This window comes from Gopherus flavomarginatus, chromosome 6, assembly GCF_025201925.1.
Source record: "Gopherus flavomarginatus isolate rGopFla2 chromosome 6, rGopFla2.mat.asm, whole genome shotgun sequence".
Lineage (NCBI taxonomy): Eukaryota > Metazoa > Chordata > Testudines > Testudinidae > Gopherus > Gopherus flavomarginatus.
In genome coordinates, this window is record NC_066622.1 from 129,095,127 (window position 1) to 129,118,737 (window position 23,611).

Sequence of the window (23,611 nt, forward strand, 5' to 3'; positions counted from 1 at the left end):
ATGGCCCTGGACGTTTTCAAATATCGTAACAACTATATTATTGGGTAAGGAGATTTTAAAGCTTCTTCCGACCCACATGGTTGTGATAGCTACAAATCTGTTAAGATTTTGGGAGGAGGGAATTATCTTTCATACACAGATAAAAAGAAAAAGAACTTGGTGTGTTTCGAAAGCTTGTCTCTCTCACCAACAGAAGTTGGTTCAGTAAAAGATATTACCTCCCCCCCTTTGTCTCTCTAATATCCTGGGACCAACACAGCTACAATTATACTGCATACAAGAAGTTTGGGCTCAGTCCTGTAAACACTACTACCAGATGTAGAGAAATGCATGACACTCAACAGTAAGTGTTTGCAGGATTGGGCCTTAAGTTTGAAAGAGGAGATTTTATGCATATATGGGGGACATATCAATCATTAGAGAAAACTGGGATTGTACTATCACGAAGCGCATTACCAAATGAGCCTTTGGTAATCCTCCTGGGGCTTCCCAGTGGAAATGGCCACACAAAAGAAAATAAGAACTTAATCTCTCATCTGTTGGTAGGTGCTAGGCTTCTGATAGCCCTTCGCTGGGAAAAGAAAAAAAATAGTCGAACAGCGGAGGAATGGTTCAAAAGAAAAATATGGGAGGTGGCTGCTACAGACCACTTATGTATCCATCAAACTAGATAGAGAAATGTGGTTACCATTTATCTGATACTCAAACCAAGTATATTCACCTGCAAAAATAATGGCACACCTGTCAAATTTTCTTATTATTAACATGTGATCGACATGCCTGGTCTGTTAAATATGTTGTAATCAGAGATTTTAATCCATTTAATCAAATCACTAGAAATGACATCACTGGTGTTGTAATGATGCTCATTCTGTACTATAGTAAAACCATGTTAAAACAGAGAGATCTGGTAACCATATTCCTGTGTAACATTTCTTTAAACAAAAACTGGCTGCTGTAATGATTATCGTTTTGCTTCTGATATTTACATGCGAGGATTTGTAAACCCGCTAATACTTCCCAAATATGGGAAGAAGGGGCATTACTACATTATTGTGTTTGGAGGATTTAAAGCTTCTACCAAGCCCCAGGATTATAACAGCTACCAATCTGTTAAGAATTTATGGACTCAATTCTGTAAACACTTACACCAGACATAGTGCTTAATTTTCATGGAGGAGAGCACTACACTCAATAGTAAGAGTGTTTGCAAGACTGGGGAGTAAGTTGGGAACCAGACAGCTAACAACAGTACATATGCTGTGAACAGACTTTCTTAAGTGGGAAAATAAATAAAAATCAACCTGAATACATCCCACCAGTTAGTTGCAAACTGCAGTCTCAAGGTATTTGTGTAAAAACACCAAACAATAGAAGCTCAATAAAACATGGCTACAGTAAGGCATAACATACGTGAAATATACAACAGTAGAGCGTGGAATAATTTATGTTAGCCCCACTTGAGAGCAAGACTTTCAAACATGTCACTCGTTGCCAGTCCTTCTCTGAAGCTAGGATAAGTCTTTCTTCCACTTTCCACTATACTCTCACACAGGTAAGCACAAGACACTAATGATTCGTTTTTGGTGGGGACGAAGGGGAGGCATCGTGGGGAGAATTTTTTTTTTTTTAAATGAGCACATGCCTAAAAGCATCTTCCAGAGGTAGGCATACTGAAGGCAGACACCCTGCAAGATGTCTTCACAGAGGTCTAGTCACATGCCTCAATTCTAACCTTTTACATCCTTTGCTATCCCAGCGAGGGAGCCTCTTCCAAGCAGAGGGCTGTCAATTGTACCTGATTGTTTTGGCAATGCGGATGGAGCATCCGCTCTTGTTTCCAGATTGGGGTCCTGAGACGTCCTTTCAAAGTAGTGCTTGTGCGGGGTGTGTGGACGTAGTTCAGCAGGTTCAAGGTAAACAATACATTTCTACAAACTCTACTACTGAAAAAAATATCCACCTACATAGCCACCTACATAGTTATCCCGTGCGGACCAGCCTGGGTAAAGCTGCATATGGAGCTGTCGTTCCTTTCTCGCTAGCTCATAGTATTTAGCTTGCTCTTCTCTGGATAATGCATGCCACTGAGGTTGGGGAAGAGAAAAGAGAATCAAAAGCACAACTTTTTAAAATACAGTACATCAGTAACATGCTCTGTGCGTGTGTATATCCATTTTCATAAAAAAACCAGATAAAAATAGATAATCTGGCACACAGCCAGTTAATATTTTATTTACGACTCTGGTTTACCCAGCTGAGAATGAATTAATCATTTATATTCATTCAGTCCTTTTGTTTTTCTGAAGATGGGCCCAAACCACAATCATTTGTTAACGGGACCAAGATCTGGTTTTGGTAAAGCATCCTCTCCTCACTGTTCCCATACTCATTCCATGTTGCTTTTTCTCCCCTAGTCTGTGAAGAGGCTAGTCCCTGTATTTACATTCTTCACAGACACCCTCCCTTATCCCCCCAAAAACCACAGTGAGCCATTTCTAGGACCAAAATAACATGAAATCTGGGATTTCAAGTCCTTAGACCATGGAAATAGCAGAAAAAGAATAGATCTCATTATTATTTCAGTCCCACAAGTGGCGCCACATAGCAAAATATGCTCATGAAAACAAAACATAAATATAAGCAGGAAGATATTTTGGTTGATTTTGATTTCTGTTGAAATAGACATTTCAACCCTATACACGTATCAAAATAATCTAGCAAAACAGACCCAGAATAAGGACAACACACACTCTCTATCTTCGCAATAGATTTTTTTTCCTGAAGACTTTCACCATATGGTTCTCTCTCTCTCATTTTGGTTACATTAATTACCTACCCTTCGACCAAGGATTTGATTGATGGCTGCACTCTCTTTCAATGTGCATTCTGCTACCACTTTTGCTCTCATTTCCTTCATATACAACATGAACGCATTAAGAGGTTTCTTTATGTGTGGCTTCTTTTTCTCCTCTTCTTTTTTGGAGTCCTGATGTTTTCTGGATAATGAAGACAAAACAGACAAAGAATCGCATAGTGAGAAAACTCTCGCACGTTCATCATCCTCATTGCCCTCAATCTCTATACATAAACCCTATTAAACACAGCTCTGCAGCAACACTACCTTCATTTTATATTGAAATTTCTGCAACTGGTCACTGAAAACTTGAGTAGAGTAGAGTAAGCTGGCTGCTACATGAGAACCACTAGGTGTACAGGTAACCTAGCCAGGTCTATTTTTATCCCTTTAGAAAACAGAAGTAAGGAAAATAGGCCCAGATCCTCACACTGGAATCAATGGGAATTAGGAGACTAAATACCTTCGAGAATCTGGGAACATCGTGCCTAGCAAAATGGAACCATGGTCCATGACTGGGTTTGTTAGGCACTAACACAATGCAAACAATAACAAAACACACTCCTGTGCCCCCAGATATCACCTATATGATTAAATGGGGAAAAAATACTCTGTCCAGAGAGGGGGAGTATCAGGCATGTTCTGAGTACAGGGCAGGAAAAACAAGATTTGCCTTAATTCTAACTGCAGAGCTAACACCAATTCCCTCAGTGGTTTTTGGCAAGTCACTTATGCCCTTCCTCGACACCTCACCCCGCCAAATCAGCCTCTAATTTTGGGTACCCTAATCTCTGGGTGCTCAGTTGGATGCACTTATGTATCTCAAGTTGGACATTTAAAAAAGTGGCATACAAAATTATTGGACACTAACTATTGGACATCTTGACTAACATATTCCATTTTCCCCAGCTACTCACCTACTTCTCAGGACTGTTACAAGGAAATAAGTTATTATTATTATTTTGATACACAAGGCCAATACAATTATGGTCAATTACGTTTAGAAAAACCAATCCTGTTCACATACATTTTACAATAAAATCATAGCAAAGTAAAGTCGGAATTTTAAAAACTGCGTGTGAAACACTCCTCCCCACCCCTTTGCAATTAGATTGTTCTAAAAATAAAACTATGAATGTGAAACTTACGAGCTGTGGAGTGAGCCAACATCGCTCTGGGAAGATTCCTGTTTGACTGTTGGTGTGACTATGGCCGGATGAGGGATTCCAGTCGTATGTAAACTATGATGTGGCGGGACCATATGTGGAGGAAACCTAGAGGAGAGAAAGCTGTGTAAATCGTCAGAATAAAAATGAATGAATGGGGAGGGATGTGTACACACATAAAAAAAAGACACATAACTAGCACGACAGCTAGACAAAGCATATGAAATCAGCAACATTAATTAGTGATAAATTAAACATAATGATTCTTCTAATGTCATTAAAACCAATCTTCCCCTTCATTATCATTACTGACATGAGACATTATGATTTTTAATGTCTTTAACAAAGGCAAGTTCAGCTGACGAACTTGGATGGAAAAGTGGAATTTCAGCTACTTGCAGGGAAAGCAGCAGTCCATTGCTTTGTTGTAAAATTACCAGTGGCAACTAGTGAACCAATTTTTATAGTCCTAACCAGGTTGAGAATTAAGGATGACATCTTTTGTTGCATATTGACAGCAAAATAAAATATTCATGCTGCCATGATTTATATGCATTTTTGACAATCCTTGTACATGCCTCATTAACCACATTTTATGGATGGAGCAAAATCATATATTTATTTGTGTTTGGTTAACCTCTGCGATATACTGCTTTACCAGAAGGTGGGAAGATCAGGGAATGAAATGAATTTTGAACCATTAGGTTTACATAGGAAGGCTTAAACCCATGTAAAAAACAAACAAAACCTCAAAAAAATACCTCAATTTTTTTTTTTAATTACAAAAATCTAGAGAAACTATATCTATTCTAATTCACATCATCAAATACATAGACACAGGCTTCGATCCTACAGCTGGATCCATAGGGAAACGTGGTCCATTTTTGTGAATCTAACTGCAGCATCAGGGCCATAAAATATATACCCTAACGCTGTTTTAGGCATACTCACAGATAACAAATAAACAAGCTTTCAGAGGAGTATTTAGCTTTATTATTATTACTCAGCGGTCTAAAAAGGTTTCATAGTAAATAAGAAAAAGCATGACCCCAACTTTCTCTCAGGCAACCTCACTGAAGACAATAGGATCTCACAGCATGAATCAGGCCTAGACCTTTGGGCCAAGGGGGATTTTACACACTACAAAAACTCCAACCCCAAAATGGGCTAGAAACCAAAGTTGTGTGTTCTCTAAACGATGTTTGCTATATGTAAATGCCTGGGTTCTGAGAGCAGCTTGGCCGAGTGACAGTTCCATATGTATGTAGTATGTGTACAGCTGTACTCTGTAGCTATATTGTATAGGTTAAGAATAGGATTTTTCTTCTACCATGTGCATACAATGACTTTTCCTGCTAAATATCTATGTTGATACTGCAGCAATCTATACGACTGACTGCTATATTAAATATGAACCTGTGCAAAGATCAGAGATGTGACAACAAGATTTCATGGTATTTTTTAGTTAATATTCTACCCTATATTAATACATTCTTTAAGAATGCACTGTCTAAATACTCTATACTGCATTTACAGAAGGACATGGAGCAACCCTTTGGTAAATAACTTTCCAGTACAGCTTTGCAGACTTTTTTCTACTTCCCTGTGGAGCTCAGGATCATTAGGAAGAAGAGGTGTTTTGGGTCTGATGGCAGAGGTGGGAAGAGTGATCCGACTGACAAGGGAGGAGAATTCAAAGGTGGTCAAAGCTTTGGAGAGGGAATTCAGGCCTTAGGGTATGGCTACACTTACAGTTGTACGGCGCTAGGAGTTACAGCTGTCTTCGTACAGCTGTGTAGGGAAAGCGCTGCAGTGTGACCACACTGACAGCTGCCAGCGCTGCAGTGTGGCCACATTTGCAGCGCTGTTGGGAGTGGTTCATTGTGGGCAGCTATCCCAGCGTTCAAGTGGCTGCAACGTGCTTTTCAAAAGAGGGGAGTGAGGAGGAACGTGGGGGAGAGAGAGAGTGAGTGGATTTTTGGATCTGTCAGCTCCCTGCCTTGCAAGTTCTAAGAACTGGAACATACAAATCACCAACCTGCAATCAATTTAAAAGTTTCAAGCCTTTCCCCTACCCCTCTCTTATTCACTAAATGCAAATTATGCACTCCTAAATAGCCTTCAGACCACATAAGCAGCTACTCAACACTGACTCTCCCCTCCCCCTCTGCCGTGTGACTTCTCTCTTCAAACAAACAGCTGTGAACCTTCCAAAGCAATTCTCCTGCCTGCCTCTGCTCAATCGAGCAAACAGGAGCTGTGTTTGTTTTTTAGATAAGCAGCTCGGGGGAGCTCGGACAGAGTTCAGCCATTCTTCCGGTTTGTTGTGAGCAGGCATTCTGGGATACCTCCTAATACCCTGGAGGCCAATAACAGCGCTTTTGGTGGCCACACTTGATGAGCAGCGCTGCAACACCAGCGCTGAAATCGTTACACCCCAAGCAGACCAGTTGTACAGCCAGCACTGCAGCCAGGGAGTTGTAGCGCTGGATGTGCCTTGCAGGTGTGGACAGTTCCTAAGTTGCAGCACTGTAAACCCACCACCAGCGCTGCAACTCTCCAGTGTAGCCAAGCCCTTAGGCAGAAAGAGGTGGAGAAAAGGAAGGTGATTTGGCCTTGATGGTAGGGGAAGAGGAGGACAGGGAATAGACTGTGCTTATTATTCTTGACTTTTACTGTTGGTACCAAAGAGCGCTCATTGGCATGGGTCTCCAAGGAGGCTGTTCAACCACTCTTGCATCAAAAGGTCTCTCTCTCCCTGCCCTGGAAAAGGCAGGTGGATGGCAGCAGCGGAACAGAACATTTGAGCAGGGAAAGGAACTTTCTCTCTGCACAGGTTAGCACTGTCGACAAAACATTGGTGCAGGAGTCAGCAGACCGTGGTTCTCTGTCTGTTTCCACTACTCAGCTGCTATATGACCATGGGTAAGTCACTTCATCTCTCTGTGCCATTTTCCCCGCTCCTATCTCTTGTCTGTGTGGTCTACCTAGATTGCAAGGGACTGTCTGTCACTGTGTGTCTATGCAGTGTCTACGATCTTGGGCCTGTAGGCTCTAACAGGATACAAACAGTGAAAATAATCAAAGAACAATTGGAGAAACTCACTATGATAGATCTATAGATATATATATACACACACACAAATGACACATACCACTTACACAATATATTACATCGGGTCAGAAAATCTCAGTTGAAACCAAACTTCTACAAAAAAATATTGGTTTTTCTTTTCTTTTGGCAGAATGTTTAATAGGAGCTGGTCAAAAAATGAAAAAAAAAATCTACCTAAGAAGTAACCATTTTCTTACTTTGTACAGATATTTCAAAGTTTTCAAAATTTCGGACCAGCCCTTTTAACTGTGTGTGTATACGCGCACATTAATTATATGTATGCGTGTATGTACATACAACACATACATATTGGGAGAAATCCTGCCTCCACTGCAGTCAATGGCAAAAACTTAACAGTGGAGCCAGGAATTCATCCATCATATTCTACATATCAAAGATGTGGCAACCTCTATCAACAGGCAACTACCACTGAATAATCACTTGCTGATAGGTAAACTTTAGTAGTGGCATCTGTCCAAGGGAGGTTGTGTGTTTGCCAGGAGCTTCTAGTTATTGTTTGATAATGAGAATGGCTTCCTTCTGAGTTAATAAACTGCAGATACAAAGTGTAGCTGCATTAGGGAAAGGAGAGTAAGCTGAAGCTTGGTACTGCAAGTTTTTAGTTACGTTTTTGGCTTTCAAAGTATGATTCAAGGGCCTAATTCAAACCCAGAAGATCAAGAGAACCCTCCCATTGACTTCAATGAGCTTTGGGTCATACCCCAAGTCTGTTCAGTTATTTATTTATAGTCGCATAGAGGTCAGAGCTGGGGAGTGCTAACTATGCAGTTGGCTTAATTCCAACTTGGGTAATTACATTCTGCAAAACTAAATTTCCCCGAAATTTCCATTACAAAAGGTATTCTTCACTGCCACTGTGTAACTGCTGTGTAGTGTTACAGCACACTGTCAAATTATTGCTGGGTTTCACTTCAGAGGTGGCTGCTTTTCAGTGGTGGGTGTATTGTTTACCCATCAGTTTGTCAAGTTAGTTACCCTTTGTATTACAGATATATTTATAAATAATTTATAAAGGGTAATAAAGGATTAATAGATAATCGCGCTGCAGTTAATAGTGTTTCTGGTATCTGGTTGGTATTATAAGGACATTATTAGAAAGTTATAAGCAACCCCTGGACACTAACAACTGATTAAACAATAATTAATAATTTATTAACCCTTCATAAACTATTTATAGCTGTGTCCTTAATTATTAAGTGTGACTATTAAGATGGCAAAGACCCATGGGGATATTCTGGGCAGAAAAGCACTATAAGCATGCAAGGTCAATATCACAGTGCAGGTAATTATGGGTACACTTTATAAAACTGTTTTGAAAGAATGTGGACTAGGGTCTTTGGGTACGCGAGCCTGGGTGTGACAGACAAAGAAAGAGACTCTGTGTGTGTGTGTGTGTGTGTGTGTGTGTGTGTGTGTGTGCGCGAGCCTGGGTGTGACAGACAAAGAAAGAGACTGTGTGTGTGTGTGTGTGTGTGTGTGTGTGTGTGTGTGTGAGAGAGAGAGAGAGAGAGAGAGAGAGAGAAAAATAAACTGGAATATGCCACTGTTTTTACAGCCGGAGAGAGGGCACATCTTACATTTCAGAGCTGCTTCCATTACACATTCAAAACTCCTTTCTAGCATTGTGCCTATGTACTGCAGAGTTTCCAGAACTGAGCACAGTCATGACATGACATGCCTCTTGAAGAGTCTTGGCACGTGTGGGTGAGTTCATGATGGAACAGCGGCCTTTTTTCTGAACTACCTAGCTTCAGAGGAGAAACATTAGACTCCTTCACATGGCTCACCTATGGAGGTGTGCAGATGTGTTTAATATACGCTCTCACGGATTTCATGGTGTGTGAGAAACCATGTGCCTAACTACACATTTTAAGATGGTCTCTCCATAGGGATTACCCATACTGGGTAAAATACAAAGAAGTTTCTGGGCCGAAACAAAGAATAAATGTGTCTATACATACTTTTCAGTATCTATATATGTCTGTACACATGCGTGTAATATAAATGCAGATAAAAAGAAGACGGTGTGTGTGCGTGTGCATGCATATACAAACACCCCTCCCCGCCCCCCGCAGTACACACACCTTTGCCTGAGAAATTCCTTTCTTTAGACAAGATTCCATGAATTGCAATAAACATCCTAAAAATTCTAAGCAGCTCATTATATACCCCTGTCTGCTTTTATGGCTCCAAGCCAGAATATAATGATGAGCCTTAACTTGTTAAGGACAACTAATTTTTTGTTCCTGGCTGTCTCAGGGGCTTCTCTCTTACTCACTCTCACTTTACTTCACTGTTGACATGTTTCTGTTAACTGGATGTCATCTGCCTGCCTTGATTTTATGCACAAGCAGTGGGATGCATTTTTCTGTGCAACAATTCTGCTTTGAGTTGCATTAGATTTGTCATTATTCTCTCATTTCCCCCTTGCACTTGTAACATTTCATCTATTCCTGCCTTATTTTTTGAGCTACGGTGCACCCACATTATGGTTTATACATGATCTTGCTCCCTTTGAAGCTGGCAGATTTCAGAGCCAGCCCTCGTCAGGAGAAGTGCCTGCTACCAATTTAGCAGGCTGAGGGCCCCGAGCTCCAACATCTCAATCTAAAGGGGGTCACAGGGTGGCACAAGCGAGTGTCAGCAAGTGCTGTTTAATTGCCAATCTAGGCTTCTCCATGGTGTTTAAAGTATAATGACCCATCACTTAATTCTGAGAAGTCCTGGCCCTGCTGCTGAATGGAATGAATATCAAAGGATGTGCTAGAACAGGGCAAGGATCCTACATTTCCTATAACTGCCATAAGTATAATAGACCTGTACTTCTGTAGTCCCATTACCACAATAATGTATTTAATTTGCTGTATACTCTTTTTAACTAGCTACCTTTCATAAGGCCTGTCTTGGGAATATAGCATCCCCTCAAAAGAACGAAAGAAACTAGCCTCACTAATAATAATTAAACTGAACCAAGCTCTACTTTGCCTCACCTCACACCTTCAAATCTTTTGTACATATTTTAAAGACTAAATGGGAATTGTCACTTAATTTGCAGCTTTTCCCCAGCCCTGGATCTCTAGCTGCACTGGGCCCTTTTATACAAATTTAGGTTTTCAGGCGTCTCTTTTTATCCACTGTATCAACAAGTGAACGTTCTGTTATCAAGTTTATTTATTTCTTTAACACACACCGAGTGTTTCCCCACTCACTCTCCAGCCCTGGCTACAGGTTTCTGTTACTTAAGGTAGGAGTTACCATTCTCTACTCAAATCTTCCTCTGTACTGTAACCTGCATGTATTAACTGCAGAGACGTAGGCGAGGGGCAAGCGAGGGAAAGAGATGTAGAACGTTGCTATGTAATGCATGCTAATTTAATTATGTGCCATCATCAAAATGGATTAGCTGTTTCAGCCCATCAGGAAAGTCTAAACCTCCACCGATTTAATTAACCAGACTGAAAATCAGATGAACAGAAAATAAAACTATCATTAGGAGCAATTAGTGATTACTTAAACATAGTGCTGCCAACCAGTTTGTAAATAAAACTAGCAGCCCCTGGAAAATTAGCTGGAATTAATTGGAGATAGGGAGGGGGAGAAGTATATACTTCTAAAGCTTTAGAGGGTCAGGGAGATACTTTTATGTTGACTACTAGTGTTTTGAGCTCTGGAATGGGGAAAAAGCACAATAACCTTCCTTCCAACTCAGCCTGAATAACAATAATACACCCACACCCTCCCCTTTCTTACACAGAGCACTGCTCTGGATGATAGCCACTGAGAAAGCAAAACATGTCAGGACTTCTCCTTGCTTTTTCAATGTCATGGACTACTATATTTTTCAATTAGTTGGCTTCAAAAAACACAGTCTCTGCCTCCCAAACTTTGAAGTTCAATGGCTGTGTTGTGACTCCCTCTCTCATCAGATGGGACAATTCTGTTTTTTGCAAACTGGAAATGACTGCTTAACTAAATGCTTCCAGAAATGCATTTTCTAGATGAAACACACTTCTCTACAGAGAATGTTAAGAGGAGTTACATTTGCCCTTGATTCAGGACCTCAGTACTTTGAACTCACCTTGACATGGAAGCATTGACAGTCAGAGCTGTTGGGTAGGGATGCCGGAATCCCCCTGTTGTGATTGGGTAAACTGGTTGACCTTGCCTGGAAAGAAGAAGGGGAAAAAATAGTGAGAGAAAGAAAAAAGGTTTAAAAAAAAACACCTTCTCTCTGCACAGTAAGCTTTATTCTCATTTGATCAGAACAAAAATCTTGGGGATTGTACAGCAAGGATCAAAGGAAAGAAACACAGAACAATTTGAATGCCATAAATCTGATAGGAATGGCTAATTAAATTTTATAACCTCTGCTTATGTCAATAGAGACCCTCTCCCCAAGCTGAAACTAGGTGTTTTGTTGTAATAATTAAAGGCGAAGTCTCGCTTGCTTTAATGGAGCCATCACACTAATTGAGGGCTACACATCCAAAGGAAAACAATAATGAATGTAAATTTATACCAAAATAAAGTACAGTGAATCAAAGGACTTCAGTTGCGCTTTGGGCCTCTTTCGGTATTTAGATCTCGGTGAGAAAACATTAAATTAACAGAGCTTAATTTGTAGCCTTTTGTCAGATTAACAAGTGTTGACAAGAGTTACCGGGGGAGAGTCCCCAAGAAGTATTGTGGGTAACCAGTAGACAATCACACCTCATTACAATAATTAAAAAATACAGCAACATGCAAAACAGCATCCTCATGAAAGACACACAACTTTTTCTGATTGAGATTTGTCTGTGCTGGCTAGTTCTTTTTATCTGTCCTTCAAATAGATATCAGCTCTGCTGGTAGGATACTTATTTTGTTTTGTTTTTTAAGCATAACCCATTTGAGATAACCAGGCCAGTTTAGGATAGGTGGGTCCAGTAGCTGATTGTGAAACAAAAAAGGTAGAGCAGTTAAAATAAAAACCCTTATCTACCTTTGCTGGATGTTTGTATTATTGTTTAAACTAAAAAAGGATTTGGTTTTTTAAATGATGGGATTATTGGTATCAACTCACAACAAAGATCCCACAAAAATAATGTAAAAATTGTGAGTAGCTAAACAAATACAGAGGTGTAAATTGAAGATTTGGGTTGCAAGCCTCCTACCTGACATGCAGGTGAGTGTTTCCACGTGCATTAGGAAACTGGCCACCACATCCTGTGATTATAAGCACCTGCATATGGCAGACATGATCTAATGCCCAAAGGTGACCTGTACGTCCACAAAATGCCAAGACACAATAAGGCTCCACTGGAAAGGAGAAAAAAGGGACACCTGGCCATGGCTAAGAGATGAGGGGACTTCTATCCATTACTCCCTCACTTTAACTTTTTCAGTATACGGTCACAAGCTGAGTGTATTTATTTTATATGTCAGGAGTGTCATCTTCTTTATTGTACAAACCTCTTCCATTAAAATAAACAACTATTTCACAAGACTCAGGTGATGCCTGAGAACAATACAGGTTGGATGGACTAGCCACTGTGAGAAAAAAGACCAGTGCATACAAGTGTGGGGCCTGCATCCTAAAGGTAAGCTGGCTTATTGAGCAAGAGAGAAATTGCCACATACATAAAAGGGATTTCGTTTAGACAGAACAATGCCTTGTGTTTCTGTTTCTGCTAGAGCTGTCATTTCTGGTGAAATTCACCCCTTTGGACAGGGCCAGCACAAGGGTGAACTTCAACCACTCTTCTTTATAGTGTGAAGACCCCTTCATGCCCTGTAAGCACCAAGCACCATAACCCTGTGAGGAGGGGAAGTGTGTGAAACAACCGCTCATGTGGGCTTCTCAGGAGGGATCACTGAATCCACATATGCATATCCAGTGACCAGGGACTCCTCATAGCTGGTATAGAGATCATGGAAGGACTACACTCCACCCGCAATTCATGTCCTCAGGTCTGGGTGTACGTATGAATTTTATGGCCTCTACCCCTTACTCGGTTCCTTATATATATATCCCATTTCCTCAAAGACAAGTGAACTTCATCCAATGTGGCTAGAGCAAATAACCTAGCGTATAATGCAGCACTCATGTCCTTGGGAAACTCAGCCTGAGATTCCCAATATCAGTGAGGCCTGAAATATCCTTTATATGTGAATAACACATCTTATGGCAATAAAAAATTATACTGTAATGCAGAGATCCTTTTCTTCCAGGACCTCAGTGCACTTTACAAACAATAATCAACTAAACTGTGGGCAAGGAGGTATTATAAACCCATTTCAGAGATGGCAACATAGAGGCAGCAGGTACCAATGACTCACAGCATTTTATCTGAGGGACTCCCATTCCCTACAAGTTCTACATGTGCAAAAAATAAACAAATGGACATTCCCCGTGGGTGAGTTTTGGGTTTTTTTTGGCCATCTTTAATCTGAACTAATTCATTTTTCTTGTCTTTAATAAAAATTCACTCCTAAGTTGCTACCTTTTCAACCAGATGTCATCCATTTCGCCAGCCAACATAAACTCTGCCCATCCCCACATGGAAAACAGGGACTCATAGTGTAGAAGAGCAATGCAGTTGTAATTACAGAGTTACATTAATGGTGACGACATTTAAAAAAAACCCACACCACTGAAACCATCATCAGCCACCACAAAATCAAACTCAGGGACTGTGAAAAATGAGACATCCAGCAAAGATGTATTTATAAAGTGTTTTAACAGAGGGGCTACGAATTTATGCCTCACGGGCCATCGGCTGGATAAAGACAATATGTATGTGTAGTGATGCCTGAGTGCGCATGTTTGCTTACTACCATATGACTTGGTATCAGAGCCCCAGGTTTATTTAATCTTAATTGAGCAGTTATCAATTCACCCACATCATAAAGTGGCAGCTGGCAAATACAGTTATCTCAGTACATATACACACTTATTTTTACATTAAAAATTAGACATGTCAAAAACCCAAAATGGAAATAAAAAATGGAACTCCTTACTGTGGTACTAACCATCCTAGCGGATGGGGGATTTGCCCTACAGTGCCTGGTGATAACGGATAATACGGAGATATATCCGGAGGATGCGGAGGCCTTGGAATTCCTAGGGAAGAGGAAAGTGAAATGGCATAAATATTGGGTCAGGAAAGGAAATAAAAGAGGGTAGAAAAAACATGTAGGTTTCTATGCCATGGTTATGCTAGTGATTTTGGTTACTAGTTCCAACAATTGGCCCACTGCCTTAACCTGCACTTGCCAGAATGGGCCACTTTATAGTGTAAGTAAATGAGATTCATCAAACAACAGGGGAGGTTTGATCCTCTTGACCCTGCCACCAAAGACCATTACTATTTGTATTACAATAGTCCCAACAGTCCCATCAGAGACCCAGACCTCACTGGGCTAGGTGCTGTACAAATAGAACAAAAAAGACGGTCTCCTCCCACAATCACTCAGGATTTTTCTCTGAGAGGCCTGAAAGGATGGAGCCCCCAGCCACACCCCTCCTTGTGCCCCATTCCGAGTAAACTTCCAAAATAAACCATTATACTTCTAAGCGGTCCCCACTTTTGAGTGAGCATGAGGCATTCGGTTTTGTGTCTCCACTCTACCCTAAAATCTTGAAGGTGAGAAGACAGAGTCCTGATAGTGCTTGATAAAAAGAAGAGGTGTGGGGATATTTTAGTCCTGTTGCCGTGCATATTCACAGCTAAAGGAATTCAGCTCCAAATATAAGGTCTGATCTTGCAACCCTTACCTTTGGAGTCAATGGGACTTCTGCAGGTAATGGTTACAGGACTGGGACCTTCAAATAGTACGGCAGAAGCAGAATTAAAACAGAGAGCATTAAAAGGAAGGGGCACTGCATTCATGGCTGAAAATTATTTTTTTTAAATCACCCAGGAAGCTTTTAATCTCTAAATTAAATCTCCCTGTGTGACATTTTCATGCAGACGCTGCATTTTCTCCATTACAAAAACCAAACAGATTAACTGAGCTTTAACCATACAGTGAGCTATTTGCACACTTGAAAGAATGTTCACAGAAGAAAAGTAAACAGTCTGCAGACGTTAATCATATGTTTTACGATAACCATTTAAAAGCTATTCCCTGTACTGCCATTATTTAAATGAGTGGTTGACTATGCCATTCATTTTACAGGGATGGCTAGACGGCTCCTTTTAAGCCATGCAAAGTTAGCATTAAGTACAATTAAAAGGAAGCCCCAGCTGCGGTGTGTAAAGTGAACAACAGCTCACAGTGTACCAGTTCATTCACGAGCTGGGGTTTAGATAATTTATCTGCATATGATAGAGCAATTCTTTTGACAAACTCTAACACGTATTCACTGTTTCAAATTTGCCTTCTAATTAACTAGCAGGGATTTGGATTAACAACAACAAAACATTTGCCACTGAGAACTCTATGGAGGCTGAAGAAAGGAAGACAGACACTATCGGTATCAGGACATGCAGTAAAACACTCATGGCTGGCCGGGGTCAGCTGACTCCGGCTTGTGAGGCGCGGGCTCTGGGGCTGTAAAACTGCAGTGTAGATGTTTGAGTTGAGACTGGAGCCTGGGCTCTGGGACCTGCCAGCCTTGTGGGGTCTCAGAACCCAGGCTCCAGCCCAACCCCGAATGTCTACACTGCAGTTTTATAGCCCCATGGCCTAAGCCCCCTGGGCCGAAATCAGCTGACATGGGCCAGCGGTGAGTGTTTAACTGGAGTATAGACATATCCTATATGACATCTGTGGGGCCACATGTTAAACACAGACTCTCTTTTTTAAAGTTAGAATAACACGTAAATTCTATTCTGCTAAGACCAGTAAATCTAGGCAGGGTTTTATATTGCTCTATATTCAAGAAGATTGCTCTCAGGGTGAACTAAGACTTGGGTAGACTTACATTTGGGGGAAAAAAAGTTGCAAGTGTGCAGATGGAACAAAAGCAGCGTGGGTGGATGGAAATTCAACATTATAATAGAAAAATGGCTGAACCTCTGACACAGAAACAATGGGTTTTGGGGAATCAGAGAGATTCATTTTGAAACTGACTGCGACCTACCACCTTTAAAATTCCAGCTGCAATTTTGTAAGTGCAGATCACAGAATGAACATGTTTAACTCCTTGGGTTGCGCCGGCAAATCAGGCAGAGATCGAAATGTGTATTTGTTCCACCTCTGCTGCACAGAAATACTGGCTTAGATGAGTGAAGGCCCAGCGTTCCATGTGCAGCTTCTTGGGCTTTTTATGAAAACTTAGCCCAACAGGTTTAGATCTAAAGCGTCACTAATTTAGGAGAATGATTCAAAAGCAAATTGGATTCTCTCAGTATATTTCACAACCATTTGCCACTGCAGCATGGGAAATTCACCCCTCAAAACAAACCACAGAGACTTTCTCCAACCCTCTCACAACCAGACTCCCCACCTACCTGTTTTTGGATCTACGTCGGCTGGTAAATGTGGAGGAGGGTTTCCTGGTGTGAAATGCTCATTGCTGTACGTGATAAGCGGTGTGAGAGGGTGTACATGGTGTGGGTGCTGCACAACTGGCACTTTGTTAGACTGTCAAAAGAAAAAGAGGATGTAGGGGAACACCCTTTGTTAACAATGCTGCACACTCATCCTCCCTAAAGTCTTTGGAATTATCTAAAGAAATGTATATTGACAAGAGTTGTAACATGATTCTTATGTTTTCCCTCCGTGTTTCTGGGGCAATTTCACCCCCCCCCATCCTGTTCACAAGTAAATGGGTAAGAATCTTTCTTTATTCTCTTTGACCCTTTGTGCTCCCTATGGGGTAGTAGATTTTTTTCTTACGACTCCTCAAGCTTCACCTCTGTGATGCATGCAAGCTCTTCAGTGAGCTGCTGATGGAGTCCCCCAGTTTAATTAGCAAGAGACCCAAATGCTTAGTGACCTGAAGGTCTCTCTCTTCTCTCCCAGCTACCAGTCTACATTTTACACTTTTTTATAAAGAGGCTGCATAAAAAGTCCTCATAATTTTGGAGTATTCCCTTCATCTGGCAGCACTAAACTGCCAGATGAACACCTGCATATTTTATGCATATTATAAGAGACCTGATTAATTATCAATTCAACAGATAGCACTAATCAGTTAACTGGATACTGATGAATTGTGCTACTAAAACATGCAGATTTTCAAATAACGGCAGGAATGTAGATACAGAAGTTGAAATGAAAAAGTCACTTGGCCAAAAAGAAATAAAATCCACAGAAGTCATGCAGGTATATATCATGAGATTTTTCTTATGTTTTCATAAGTGGCAAAATTATTCTCTCTCTTTTTTTCCTGAAGAAAGAAATACAGAGAGAAAGAAAGAGTAGGTTGAACTGTAACTTACCCTTACAAGATCACAAAGAAAAAATTAAGCTGAAACAAGTGAACTACTGGACCATTTATTGCAAGTAATCCAATTGCAAAAAACCCTATTCCCCACAGAGGATTTTCACTAAAATCCTACAACAGGGACATTTAACCAGATTAGGTACCAGCAAAGATAAAGAGGCTAGTATTAGATGATGAATGGATTAGAGTCAAGTTTCATTTTAGAATGTGTCTTCATTTCCTTTTATTACTTTAAGTAAGGAACAGCTTGCATTAACATCAAGTAAAAGGAACCACATTAAAAGAAAGAAGTGATACTCCAGCAGCGCCCACTAGCGCCACTACAGTTCAGGGTCTGTCAGTGTTTTCATTCTAATCCCCTTTCCTGAAGGGCACTAGAATTCAGAGGACTGAAACTTGCCGGTACAAGTTGTCAAGCAGATATTTTTCCCCAGCGCTGTATTAAACAAAATATTACTTGAGCTCAGTCTGATCATTTTGTGCATCTCTTAAAAGCACATCTATTTTTATTCCCAACTTTTGTTAAAGGGTGATACTTTCTACAGGAGGAGGGGAAAAAAGCATACTGAATTTTTGAAAAGTACAACGCCTCTCAAATGCAGGTTAATGTATAATGTTATATTCTATTGGGGACAGATTCAAATGATAATTTGTGAGCTATTTTCCATAACCTTTGCTTTGTTTTTATTAATTTTTTAATCTCTTCACGCAGTGGCACACGCCAAATAGTAGCTGTGTGACACAGATCATGGCTAGTATGTGAAATCCAGTGCTGCCAATTCCAGTGTATTGTGCTCGCAGGATCATAGGCTTGTCATACAGACTACACTGCTGACCACAACAATTACTGTGCTTTTATGCCAGGGCATCCAAGGGCTGGATTTGGCCCCTTATGTGAAAAAAGTCAATTGAAAAAGCCTAACAAATTTCTGTGTTCTTAAGAGTGAACTATCCTGGGAAAGTTTGGCAATACTGAAAACTTTGGCCAAATAAGTCATATTAGGTATTGTCCAAAGAGACAGATATTGTCCAAACTACCGGGCTTCTCCATGCAGCACCATGTGCCATTTTGTGCAAAGCAACCGTCTGAAAACTATGGATCACAAAGAATTATAATTCCTGACAAGAGGGAATCACTGGCCAAGAGATTTGTGAATCTTTATCTTTGGGTAACACGTGGTGCGGCTGGTAAGAGTGGCACAGAGGAGCAACTGGAAGGGCACTGCTAGATAACAGGTTGTAAAAAGCATTCAGCCAGATCCCAGTATGCTATCAAAATAAGGTATGGCTTTTACAGAAGGTTAATTTTTTGATAGAAACCACTAAACAACCCAAGCTGATTAATTTAAAAAAAAAATTACTGAAGAAACAACTTTGGAGGGTCAGACAAACTGACAAAAAATAGAAGAACGTTGGCTTTGCATACTTATCAGCCCCTGTGGTGGCCTGGCTCTGACAGTGCATGTAAACTATGTGAAACCACCACCCACTGCTTTGATGTTCCAAGAGCCCATGCAACACCGCTGCAAAATGACGTGAGTCAAGCATGAAGAGACAAATTATCATTTTACTTAACACCTTGCCAACAAAGAACAGAAGTCAGAGCCTTAGCCTGCAAACCTTTCCTCAGGTGAACAGATTTCATTCATGCAACTAGGTCCCTCTTAAGTCAAAGGGACGACTCATGCGAGTATGGGTTTATAGAATCTGGGCCTTTGGCTCTTCCCAGCCCAGTGATCATGCTGGAGGAGGCCGGGGACAGGGAGGAGTGGATTTGGGGAGGATGGGGAAATTACACTTGCATCTTAAACAAGGCAAAAAAAAAATAAAATAAAATAAAAAATAAAAAACAAACCAACCACCACCAATCAGCGTCTGTCTTCAAGTAACGTCGGAACTGTATCACTACACTACAGCCAACCTAGATTTCTCTGCATTTGTATTATATTTAATATTCTGAATTTAGCAGATCAAAAAAGAAGGGGGAGGGGTCTTGCCTCAGTGTGAAGATAGCCAATAATTTGCAAGAGGAAGGGATGAATGGTTTAGAAGAACTGCCAGTTATGCATAAACCAACTAAACAAGCTAGCCTTAATTAAAAAGCAACATTACTGAACTATATTAAATAAGCGTCCTTGAAAAACAGCACAAGACAGGATTATGTTTGTGGGCCAGGGCAGGTTTAATGTTGAACTTGCTTCTCTCGTTGAATTCAATGGGAGCCTTTCCTGAGTCACAAGTGCTGTCCCTAACACTCCCCAATGGCTATAACCAGGTGTATCATAAAAGTTACAGATAGTAAAGACCTACTAGATCATTTTAGCCCATCCCCTCTTGACAATGCATGATTGCTCTCTCTAGTGTATTTTCTACTACTTTGCCCAGGAGAGTTTAAGATATAAGATAAAAGGATTTTTTTTTCTGGAAACAAACAGCAACTTTAAACATCCCATTCATGGTATGACACATGTGAAAAGTGGAGCTGTACCACTACACACAGATTAGCAACAATGTATGCAACAGCAGGAAAAAAACCCCAAACCCAAAATACACATCTACAGCGTTCCAAGGACCCTGCTATGAAGCCCCTCCTCCCCCGTTCTTCTGAAACAAGGTATTTAGTGCTTTGGATCGAAGGGGGGAAGAGGACAAAATACAAATTACATCACAAGTTTGTTTTTCTTGACTGGCTATGCCTGATGCAGGAAAGATGAAATCAGACCCACATGGAATCAACAACTTAATCTCTACACAGGAATCTGATAATGGTTTTGGAAATGCATAACCAAAGATGACTCAAACCATAACTGAACCTTCAGTATTAAAAAGCAAAGCTGAATTGTGGACTGAAGTGGATTGGGGAGACATGCAGGGTGTGGGGATGTTAAAATGGGTGTGCATTAAATGCCGACAGGTGACCCCCAAAATAATCTGAATAATTTCGGTGAAACTTGCTGGTAATTGCGTGTGAAATCACTGTGCATTAGTCTTTGCTGCATGGTAACGACATTAAAATGAAAGAGCTATATATGTGTGTAGAACCGTCTGCCATGAAGGTAACACAGCCCTCCAATTAATATTTTCAATCTACTGAAGAAGCTAATATAAGCTGTATAATGATTAATAGCTCCTCAGTCACTAAAAACACCCAGCCCTCTAATCCTTGCCTGTGCGACTGAGAACATAATAATCACACTTTGTTCATTTTACTGGAGATGCGAAAATAAAAATGTATCATAGGAAGTTTCTGTTACTGTAATTCCTGTATATCAGGGCATAGTTTGACTCAGGTGATTAAAACTTGGTATATATTCAAAGTAATGTTAACATGAACACAGAGATAAGTGTAGCACAGAAAACAGGAAATCTATTGTGCCAAGTTAATATGGCATCTGTAAAAACGGATACACAAAAAATACAAAAACACAGAAAATTCCTTAAGACACTAAGGAACTTGGATTGTAGCTGTTACATTGTTTGATGCAGAAGCCTTTCTTGGCTTAACTACCAAGCCAGGCACCCTAACCTTGAATCTCCCTTGTTTTCTTAGTCAATACCCGTAATTATACATTGAATAGCTAACGATGGAGGGCAAAAGGGGCTTTTTGCAAGAAGCAAAGCTTAAAACCTTCCCGTTCTATACACACAGTTCCTGTGACTCCAGCGTGGGGAAAGACCCCCTTGGCTGACCCCTAACCTTTCAAGTGTTCTTTAAGCATCAAGTTCTGCTAGCCTGCAGGAGATGTTCTGCCACCATCCTAGACACTCCTACTCACCCCCTATAGTGTTCACAATTTGGAACGTGGCAAGTGAAAGATTGATTAGGCACTTATATCCAAGACCCCCCACTCTTCCTCCACTATGGGTGACCTAAGAGGAATGAAAGCTTGCCATTCACCTCTAAACCTATTAATCAACAGATAGTGAAAACAAATGGAGCTATATCTCTGCCTGTCTTTTTTGCCATGTCCTCCTTTTCAATAGTCCCCTATTGCTTTCCCTTTCTGCAGAAGAAAGATGGGGTCTGAAAGTGCCTTTATGAGCCTAGTACAATAAAACAAAAGCAGCACAGAAGAGGGTTTGTCAGTCTTCTCCCCTCCGCCAGGGTGGATGCAGAAGATCTACAGTGGTCTTGAATTACGTGGCCCTCCCAGGGACTGCTCTCTCTCCGCCAGCTAAGGGTACTTATTCAGGACCAGTTTACATCAAAAATAGGTGTATACCTGGTTGCCTGAGTGTTCTCCAGGTGCTGCTGTTATAGCTATGCTGATTGCAACCAGTAAAACATTAACAGAAGTTAACAGCTGCAGAGAGCCAGTTAAAGAGTAAAGAACTGTCTTTTCTGAAGGTTGATCTCTGATTGGTCTTACACAAGGGTGAATCTTTTTATCAGGAAACTAGATCAACAGAAAAATTCTCCCAGGATTTCAGCATGCCCAACAAATCAGACCACCTGTAGACAACTGCTACTGCCTTCTTCCCCATCTTCTTCAAAATGATCAAGTAACAGCTCTTGCTGGGCACTGTTAACTTTCACAAGGTAACATCAAACCCAAAGTGCCTTAACATCAATAATTCAGACTGATTTCAAACAAAACAAAACAAAACACACACACACACACACACACACACACACACACTAAACTAAGATTAAAAAAAAAACCAAAAAACAACACAGATGGAGAATTTCCTTTAGGAATAAAGATTTAAGTCAATTCTGCTTAGGCTACTAACTGGACTTGGAATGTTTCTCTTTTTTTTTTTTTAAGAATGTTTTCACACCTGACTAAGCATTTGTTCCTGAAATCTACTTCCCCTTGCCCCATTATAGCAAATACAGTTGCCTGAGCCCTTTCGCAGTTTAACGTAGCTCATTTCTGCCTAAGGTCCTGCCCTAAGCTAACTGCCTATTGTAACAGAGGACAAGGCCTCTATTGATAATCAGAACTCTCCCTACTAAAAAAGGTTCATTTTCTTCCTTCACACAAATGATGACAGAAGCACAGGCAACAATACCCCCCACAGACAGTGCTTGACAAAACCCAACCCCCTAACAACCCCCTTCCCCCCCAAACCACAAACACTCTTGCACTTCTAACTGCTTCCTCTCTCTCTCTCTCTCTCTTTCAATGGCTTCTTCGGAGCTGCACAATTATTCTAACAAACAAGGGCCTACCTGCTATAGCACAAACCAGCCAGCTTTCCAAAATCTGGCCTACCCGAATTTCTCAAACAAACACAAAGACAGCTTCCTGGCTTGTAACGCTCCGCAAGTCACTTAAGAAAAGTGAATTCTTTTTTCCTTTTGAACTCCTCTCTGAGTTTTGAAACATCACATGTTCACTAACCCCTCCACACTCAACATTTTCTGCATTCTACCTATAGGAAGAGGCATTGAAAGGAAGGTGTGGGGGGAGGGGGACTCTAAGATTCGCAGGAAATTTCCACTTAAATTCGCAAAAAGGAAACCAAACTGGTGACAATTACAAACTGGCTACCTTGCATGCCTACCTACTGCTTGTTATGTATTATACAGAACAATTTAAAATATTAACAAAGCCTTTTTATTTTTATTATTATTATTATTATTATTAATAAAAAAGAACTGTAGCGCTGATCTCGCTTTTAAAGATGGCTGGGATGCTAATTTTCCTTTCGCAGAAGTTAAAAAAAATGAGAGTGAAAAAATGATATTTGGGCTTTTAAAAGGTAAAGAGTGCTATAGTTCCTGGGCCATGTGAAGTTACAGTAATGCCAGGTCAGAAGAGAAAAGTGCCTGTTCAGACAGAGAGTAGAATCTTTAGAGGTCCTTCAAAAACTGCTTCCCATAAAGTTTATGAAAGTCAATTTTTGCCTCGTTCATTATCAATTTTTTATCAATAGAAGAGAAAGCTTTCGGTTGCATTTCTTCTACCAAATCTTTACAACATTTGAACAAATCAGCCCCCCCGTGTAAGTGAGTCGTGGCCAACACAAATCCAGAATTCTCTTACCATTATGTTACTGCATTACAAAATTAGAACCAATTAGGTAAACAAGAATATTTCCAATATGAGCGCCACTGGCTAGATGCTTGG

The 23,611-nt window shown here is 40.6% G+C and overlaps 1 protein-coding gene across 35 annotated transcripts in view; it reads right to left on the reverse strand.

Annotated features, from left to right (window-relative positions):
* Positions 1–23,611, reverse strand: part of TCF7L2 (transcription factor 7 like 2) — a 208,359-nt gene that overhangs the window by 14,205 nt on the left and 170,543 nt on the right. For 17 of the 35 annotated variants that reach the window (XM_050958084.1, XM_050958074.1, XM_050958075.1 and 14 more), the window contains 6 exons: positions 16,597–16,729; positions 14,159–14,261; positions 11,238–11,324; positions 4,006–4,146; positions 2,840–2,999; positions 1,968–2,087 (listed from right to left, as the gene is read on the reverse strand). In XM_050958084.1, the coding sequence (XP_050814041.1) occupies positions 1,968–2,087; positions 2,840–2,999; positions 4,006–4,146; positions 11,238–11,324; positions 14,159–14,261; positions 16,597–16,729 (744 nt within the window). The remainder of the gene's footprint in view (positions 1–1,967; positions 2,088–2,839; positions 3,000–4,005; positions 4,147–11,237; positions 11,325–14,158; positions 14,262–16,596; positions 16,730–23,611) is intronic. The other 18 variants (XM_050958088.1, XM_050958080.1, XM_050958079.1 and 15 more) reach the window with 5 other exon arrangements.